Source organism: Atta cephalotes, assembly GCF_000143395.1.
Source record: "Atta cephalotes unplaced genomic scaffold scaffold00026, whole genome shotgun sequence".
NCBI lineage: Eukaryota > Metazoa > Arthropoda > Insecta > Hymenoptera > Formicidae > Atta > Atta cephalotes.
Genome location: NW_012130090.1, coordinates 2,613,547 through 2,621,716, shown reverse-complemented (window position 1 = coordinate 2,621,716; position 8,170 = coordinate 2,613,547). Strand labels below are relative to the sequence as shown.

Below are 8,170 nucleotides of genomic sequence, written 5' to 3'. Positions count from 1 at the left end.
ACACACACACACACACACACACACACACACACACACACACACACACACACACACACACACAAATACACACAAAACGCACGCTTATATTTGCAAAAGTCATATCAACCTCGCACCATTTTTCATGTTAATCTTACTATTACCATTTTCTTTATTGTTTTTCGTCATTAATTATAAATGAATATAGTTTCCTCAACATCACTTGATACATTACATTTTCCATTTGTGATTAACTTTCGTTAGGGGAACTATGTAAAAAATAACGTTTTACTAACTGCCTACAGGAAAGGGGAGGAACACTGAGTCGCTTACAACTGAAGGTAGGTTACATACATGTTTAACTCGTGTTTAATGACTCACACATTATACTTATTATCTCTTTTTAGTATATTCTACAAACGTGTGATATAAAAATATTGAACTTTTCTTTCTTTACTTTCTTCTTATAACATAACAGCATTCTCTTTCATATCTTGAAATTATTGTCAAGCGAGATAAATTATCTGATCACACGATATGATCCGTACATTCCAGAAAATCGTGGTGAATTTTTGGAGAAACTGCAAAGAGCGCGTAGTCAATTAAAAGTGAATTTTATAAGTCAACCTGTGCTCTCTCGGCCTGGTACTACACGTCTGGTCGTAGGAAATTGGGCATTATCTAGTAGAAAGGAAAGTGAATTATGTATACATAATAGTGATGGTCAACAACAAGCAACTATTTTAAGAGAAGATTTACCAGGTTTTATTTTTGAATCAAACAGAGGTACTAAACATTCCTTTACAGCGGAAACAAGCTTAGGTATGAGAGGAGTATCTCATTATATCAGCGTAATACTATTACTGTTAAAATCCTTAAAGTCTTACGATTATTTCTCATAATTTACATATTATAGGTCCAGAATTTGCAGCAGGTTGGACTGGCAAAAGAGGGAAAAGATTAAGATCGAAGATCGAAGCGATCAAGCAGAAAGTTAAAGTACAAGCACAAGAGATATACGAACGTTACTTTAAAGCAGCTCAAGCTCAACCACGCGGTGTAGTTGCTAAGCTCGGTGCCATTGTTAATCAAATAGAAAAAGCATCTCAAAAACAACAATCTGGGAGTCGGGAATGGCGCAATATACTACAAACTGCGTTAGAACAACTCAAAGTATTGTTGAATGAAGAGGGTCGAGTTTCCGCATATGAGCTGCACTCCAGTGGTCTTGTACAAGCGTTACTTGCTTTGTTGGCAGCACCTTCTGGACCCACGCTCCCAACATTGAGAGCCACTAAACTTAGGATGCAAAGGATAACTGCATTCAAGAATTGCTTTCAAACAAAAGACACAAATAAAGAGCTTAACTCGGCCAAGATTTTAGTCCATAAGTTGATTTCGGTGTTGGAATCAATAGAAAAATTACCCGTATATTTGTATGACACACCCGGATCAGGCTACGGTTTGCAGGTATCAATGCAGATATATGCATATCAATAAACTTCTTTCGCACATGTGTTTCTCATGCGCGTGTTTTGTTACATTTTGCAGATTTTGACGAGGAGATTACGTTTTCGACTAGAAAAAGCTTCTAGCGAGAGCGCGTTAATAGATAGATCTGGTCGCAGCTTAAAGATGGAACCATTAAGTACGATACAACAATTGGAGAACCATTTGTTAAAAATGGTGGCTAAGCAGTGGCATGATCACGATAGGTCTACATTTGCTTTCGTGAAAAGATTAAAGGAAGAAAATAGAATAACGTTCAAGTATCAACATGACTTCGACGAAAATGGTTTATTATATTGGATCGGGACAAATGCTAAAACTTGTTCCGAATGGGTAAACCCGGGGCAATATGGATTGGTTGTCGTTACGTCGAGCGACGGACGAAATCTTCCGTATGGTCATCTTGAGGATATACTCAGCCGTGATCCATCGGCATTAAATTGTCACACCAACGACGACAAACGGGCATGGTTCTCGATAGATCTTGGAGTTTGGATTATTCCGAGCGCTTATACCTTGAGACATGCGAGGGGATATGGTAGAAGTGCATTGAGGAATTGGATGTTTCAAGCGTCAAAGGATGGAATTACTTGGATAACGTTATACGCTCATGTAGACGATTGTTCTTTGAATGAGCCGGGTAGTACGTCTACTTGGACATTGGAGCCACCGAGTGAAGAAACGCAAGGCTGGCGACATTTACGTCTACAGCAAATTGGCAAGAATGCTTCAGGACAGACGCATTATCTCTCTGTGTCTGGTTTTGAGGTTTATGGGGAAGTTACTGGAGTGTGTGAAGATTTAGGCCGTGCAGCTAAGGAAGCAGAAGCCGGTGTACGAAAACAAAGAAGATTTATCAAGATGCAAGTTCTTAAACATTTAGTTGCAGGAGTTCGAGTAGCTAGAGGTCTAGATTGGAAGTGGAGAGATCAGGATGGCGTACCACCAGGTATGTGCATGATAATAATTTCATTGCCAATGTGTACTGACTAATAGGAACTAACAGGAACGTAACACTGGATCTGATTTTAATATAGGTGAAGGCACAGTTACAGGAGAATTACATAACGGATGGATAGACGTAACATGGGATCATGGTGGATCGAATTCATATAGAATGGGTGCCGAAGGAAAGTACGATCTCAGATTGGTTGGCATTGGTTTGGATACAGACAACACGACAAAATGTAAGAGTGGCGGAGGTGTTTTAACGGGTCGAAAATCAAACAGCACTCCTAGTTTACCCGACTGTACCGATACCGCCATGCGTAGTTCGGTAGCTTCTACAGATCAAGCTGCGAGTGCGGATAATCTAGCGGCAAAGGTAAAATTTATTTATTTGTCATGTGCATTTATTAAATTATGAAAGCTTATGTTGCTATAAGAGGCTACGTATTCAAAGATATTATTAATCTAATTTTGCGACGAGCAGCAAGCTGCCGAGTCGATAGCCGAGAGTGTGTTGTCGGTAGCTCGTGCGGAAGCAGTGGTTGCCGTAACTGGTGAGAGCGGGGCAAACTCGACGAGCGAACTTTCAGTTGTATTGCATCCCAGACCAGATACAACTGTTACTAGCGATCTAGCTACTATCGTCGAGAGTCTCACTCTCAATACGGACTGTCCCGTTAATAGCACCAGTAACCGAGCGTCAAGCTCGAAACCACTTTTCGCTACTGTACGAGGAAATAAGGTGAATTGTGAGATTATTGTTATTGTTGTTATTGCTGTTTGAAAGTAATATTTTTCTCGTCTTTCTCTAAGATATCATAGTTTATATGATAAATTAATATGATCTACATTATATATAGGCTAGTGGAGGTTTATTGAGTTTGGAAACCGCTGAAGTTTTGGATCGTATGAGAGAAGGTGCTGACAGATTGCGCAACAATACTAATAGTTTTCTGAGTGGTGAGTTACTTGGTTTAGTTCCTGTTAGAATCAGCGTTTCTGGCGAGTCGGATGAAAACTTAAGGATTAAATCTGTACCGAGACATCATCCTGGGATCGCGGATGGTATGTATATAAATGTGTATTCCTTTCAATAAACTCATTTTAGCACTGTAACGCTTATATTTAAATCAGACATATCAATCGGATCGAGAGATCGTCTATAACATCTTTTAAATACCTTTTTTGTTTGTATACGGTAAATATACGACCGCATTTTAATTAGTGACCGAACATTGATTTCTTTCCCTCGTGATTATATTGATAACGTATGTAAAAATTCCGTACATTTTTCCTTCGAATTAGTTGCTAAAGACTGTACTCGAGAAAAAGAAGCTAGCTCGTCTACGCAAAATACAACGGGCGGTTGTCCTGTTGTGGTTACCAATCCTATGTCGGTATCTGTGCCTAACCTCGCTTGTTCCGATGCTAACAATACCTTGGAATCAACAGCTGCTACTGGTTTGTTGGAAACTTTTGCTGCAATGGCGCGAAGACGAACATTAGGTTAGTTCCAAATTAAATAATTACATGCGGCGAAATTACATTTGTTATCATTTTATCACTGTACAATTGTATTTTATTATTATAATTATTATTATTATCATTAAACCATCAACACATGTACGCTGTATTTTTGCGAAATGTTTACGTAAAGCTATCTCTTTGATTATATTTAGTTACATTAGGAAGATGATAATTTGTCTCTTTGTAACACATTGCATCTCTTTTGTAGCAAATAATTCTTAAGAAACAAAAAAGGTAAAAAATTTTTAGGACCTGCAGGTGGACAGCATCTTGCTTCAAATTCTAATACGAATTGTAATCCAATTCGAGGACCGAATTCTGTATCTAGTCTCGTACGATTGGCACTCAGTCCCAATTTTCCTGGTGGTTTACTTAGTACGGCGCAAAGTTATCCAAGTCTAACAAGTAGCGGACAAGTAGCGGGTAGTGGCGTTACTACGACAACCGGACCTGGTTTAGGACAAGCGCTTACTATGTCTCTAACTAGTACAAGTAGCGATAGCGAGCAGGTAAAATTACCATTTGAATAATTTTTTAATAACTAATGTGTTTTATTGAAATTTACTCTCCAAATGTTTGTTTACTTGAAAGAAAGTGTAAGATTTGATTTTGCCTTATGATACAATGTGCAAATATTCATGGTTTCAGGTCAGTCTTGAAGATTTCTTGGAATCCTGCGGAGGTGTAGCAACTTCTAGCACCGGTGGAGGTCGTACTACTGGTGGACCAACGCTTTTGACTGAATTGGAAGATGATGAAGACGGTGTCCTAGAAGAGGAAGAAGATAATGAAGAAAATGATCAAGAAGTAATTGCGCAGCTTTTATTTCATTAAGAGTTGTGTATCTTATAAATAAGTCTGTAAACTTCACAGATTTTATTTTGCTTTCTCGATCTCCTTAAAGACTTGATTGCACATAATTTATGTTATTTTCTGTTAACATCTTGATATTTTCACTATGGAAAAATTGAATCAATCTGATTGGTCGAAGAATGCGTCTACAAAATTGAACTCACTTTAGAAATCACTGGTGTTATCAAGTGGTACGATTAGGACTATGACCTCAACAACATATGTTTAGATCAAGATTATCGAAACTGTATTTATTAACGTGTAAAAAATTGTCATATATATGATGAAATGTATAAGCGTCATTATATTATCTTAGGAAGAAGATGAAGAGAATGAAGAAGAAGGTGATGGTTGTGAAGGTGAATACGAAGAAGTAATGGTAAGTCGTAATCTCTTGGCAGCATTCATGGAAGAAGAAGCACCACAGAGTAGCAAAAGACGTGCATGGGATGATGAGTTTGTATTGAAGCGTCAATTTTCTGCTCTTATCCCTGCTTTTGATCCACGTCCTGGCCGAACTAACATTAATCAAGTAAGTAATGTATTAATAAGTAATAAATTAGATACGTTATTTTTTTTTAAATTGCATCATTCTGAGGTTATTTTTACAACAGACAACTGATTTGGAAGTTCCCCCTCCTGGTAGCGAGACGCAAGTTAACAGTCGCATAGGATCATTGCCTATGCCTAGACTTTCTTTATCGTTAAAAGGACCCGGATTCCCGGGTATACCGGATGTCGAGATATCACTTTCCGATTCGCATGCTAGTATTTTTCAAGCGGTCCAAGAATTGATGCAGTTAACTGAATTAGGCAGCCGTCAAGAGAAATTAAAAAGAATATGGGAACCAACCTACACGTAATAATTTGAATTTCGTTCATTTTACATCGTATTTTTAAATCATAAGAAATTAGTAAATTATAAGTTAATTGTGCCTTTCCATATAGAATAATATATAAAGAAGCCAGAGACGAGGAATCATCTGGCAGAGCAACGCCGATCGTAACATTATATTCTCGTAATCCAACGCAAAACACAAACGCGTGCACTGTCGAAGATGTTCTACAACTCTTGAGACACGTATTTGTCTTGGGCACTATTCGGGACGAAGGCTTAGCAGAGCAGAACGAGTCGAATGATACGACTTACTGGCTTCATCCAGATGACTTTACGTCTAAAAAAATCACGAATAAGATCGTACAACAAATTCAGGATCCGTTGGCTTTGGCCGCTGGTGCACTGCCCAATTGGTGTGAAGAGCTCGCACGAAGCTGTCCATTTTTGCTGCCTTTTGAAACAAGACGACTTTATTTCAGTTGTACCGCTTTTGGTGCTTCACGGTCTATCGTATGGTTACAAACGCAGCGAGATGCGATCCTTGAAAGACAAAGGGCACCTGGTCTAAGTCCACGGCGTGACGATAGTCATGAATTTCGTGTTGGCAGGCTCAAGCACGAAAGAGTCAGTGTACCGAGGGGAGAAAAGCTATTAGATTGGGCGGAACAGGTGTTGAAGGTATAAAGGAAAAAAAAAGAAAGAAAATTGTACTTAAAATTATGAAATAATACAAAAATACTCATCAATGTACATTTATTTATTTATTTTGTCTTTTATTCTCGTAGGTGCACGCAAGTCGCAAGAGTATACTCGAGGTAGCATTCGTAGGAGAAGAAGGCACTGGTCTTGGACCTACCTTAGAATTCTTTGCACTAGTCGCAGCGGAACTGCAACGCAAAGACTTGAGTCTTTGGTTATGCGATGACACCGCCGATGATAATGCCACTCGGATCTTAAACGAAGAGCAAACATGTATTTCTGGAGAGAAAATTCGGCCTGCGGGATATTATGTAACGCGAGCCAGCGGCTTATTCCCAGCCCCACTACCGCAAGATTCTGCATGCTGCGATCGTGCTGTTCGTTATTTCTGGTTTCTAGGAGTCTTCTTGGCAAAAGTTCTCCAGGATAATAGATTAGTAGATTTACCGTTATCCCGTCCATTCTTAAAATTAATGTGCCGTGGTGATATCTCGAACAATGTCAATGAAAAGATCGGTCTTACTGGCGTTACACAGGAAAGTATGTCATCTAGTATGTCGAGTAGCTTTATATCGGAAGAAGGGGAAAACGATGCTGTGTATTCTTCATTAGAACCTTGTCCGTGGTACGTCGATTTATTAGATATAGAAGATCTTGTCGAGGTAGATCCTGTAAGAGGAGAATTTCTAAGAGAAATACAAAACGCGATCACAAAGCGTGATAGAACTTTTTCTGATGGTCCAAGCTCTACTGACGAAGAAACATCATTATATATTACTCATCCATCAGGCACTTCAGTGGCTATCGAGGATTTAGCATTAACCATGACGTATTCACCAAGTTCGAAAGTTTTTCAACATGATCAAGTGGAATTGATGGAAAGTGGCTTGGATATCACAGTGACAAAAGAAAACGTAAAAGAATATGCAAATCTTACGATCAATTACTGCCTTAACCAAGGAATTTATAGACAACTCGAAGCGTTCAAATCGGGCTTTTCAAAAGTCTTTCCAATGGAAAAGCTCCATGTCTTTAGTCCAGATGAAATGAGAGCGATGCTTTGTGGAGAACAGAATCCACAATGGACAAGGGAAGATTTGCTCAATTACACCGAGCCAAAATTAGGATATACAAAGGAAAGGTAAGACAGTGCATCAACGATATGTTGTACTCTGTGATATCGCAACTTATTTTTTATAATAAATTTATTACGAGCAAAGTTTATGTAAATCTGCACTAATTCATAAAAATAGATTAAATGGACTTAAATGATAGACATAGCATTAATCTCACATTATTTCATTATTTAATTATTTCATTATTTCTATTTTTTCAGTCCTGGTTTCCAAAGATTTGTCAACGTACTATTATCATTAACGGGATCTGAAAGAAAAGCATTCTTACAATTTGCCACTGGTTGTTCGGCTCTACCTCCAGGTGGTTTATGTAATTTACATCCCAGATTGACTATCGTACGGAAAGTGGACGCTGGTTCTGGTGGTTATCCTTCTGTTAATACTTGTGTTCATTACTTAAAATTACCAGAATATCCTACTGAAGAAATCCTGAGAGAAAGGCTGTTGGCTGCTACTCGAGAAAGAGGGTTTCACTTGAATTGAATTTATTCTCTTATCTCAAGATTCAAGTTAGTCATAAATTATGCGGGAAAAAAATTATACTTAACAGAGATAGGTGCGTGCGTGCGTGCGCGCGCGCGTGCGTGTGTGTGCGTGCGTGTGTGTGCGTGTGTGTGTGTGTGCGTGTGTGTGTGTGTGTGTGTGTGTGTGTGTGTGTGTGTGTGTGTGTGTGTGTGTGTGTGTG

The 8,170-nt window shown here is 38.7% G+C and overlaps 1 protein-coding gene across 1 annotated transcript in view; it reads left to right on the top strand.

The window, feature by feature from the left end:
* LOC105620457 (E3 ubiquitin-protein ligase HECTD1-like) overlaps window positions 1-7,968 on the top strand; it is a 16,233-nt gene extending 8,265 nt beyond the window's left edge. Inside the window, 15 exon segments of the mRNA XM_012201947.1 lie at window positions 282-317; window positions 532-798; window positions 893-1,446; window positions 1,528-2,434; window positions 2,523-2,809; window positions 2,918-3,175; window positions 3,294-3,498; window positions 3,739-3,939; window positions 4,210-4,469; window positions 4,609-4,767; window positions 5,129-5,344; window positions 5,427-5,671; window positions 5,761-6,328; window positions 6,436-7,490; window positions 7,686-7,968. Coding sequence (XP_012057337.1) covers window positions 282-317; window positions 532-798; window positions 893-1,446; window positions 1,528-2,434; window positions 2,523-2,809; window positions 2,918-3,175; window positions 3,294-3,498; window positions 3,739-3,939; window positions 4,210-4,469; window positions 4,609-4,767; window positions 5,129-5,344; window positions 5,427-5,671; window positions 5,761-6,328; window positions 6,436-7,490; window positions 7,686-7,968 — 5,501 coding nt within the window.
* The last annotated feature ends 202 nt before the right edge of the window (window positions 7,969-8,170 follow it).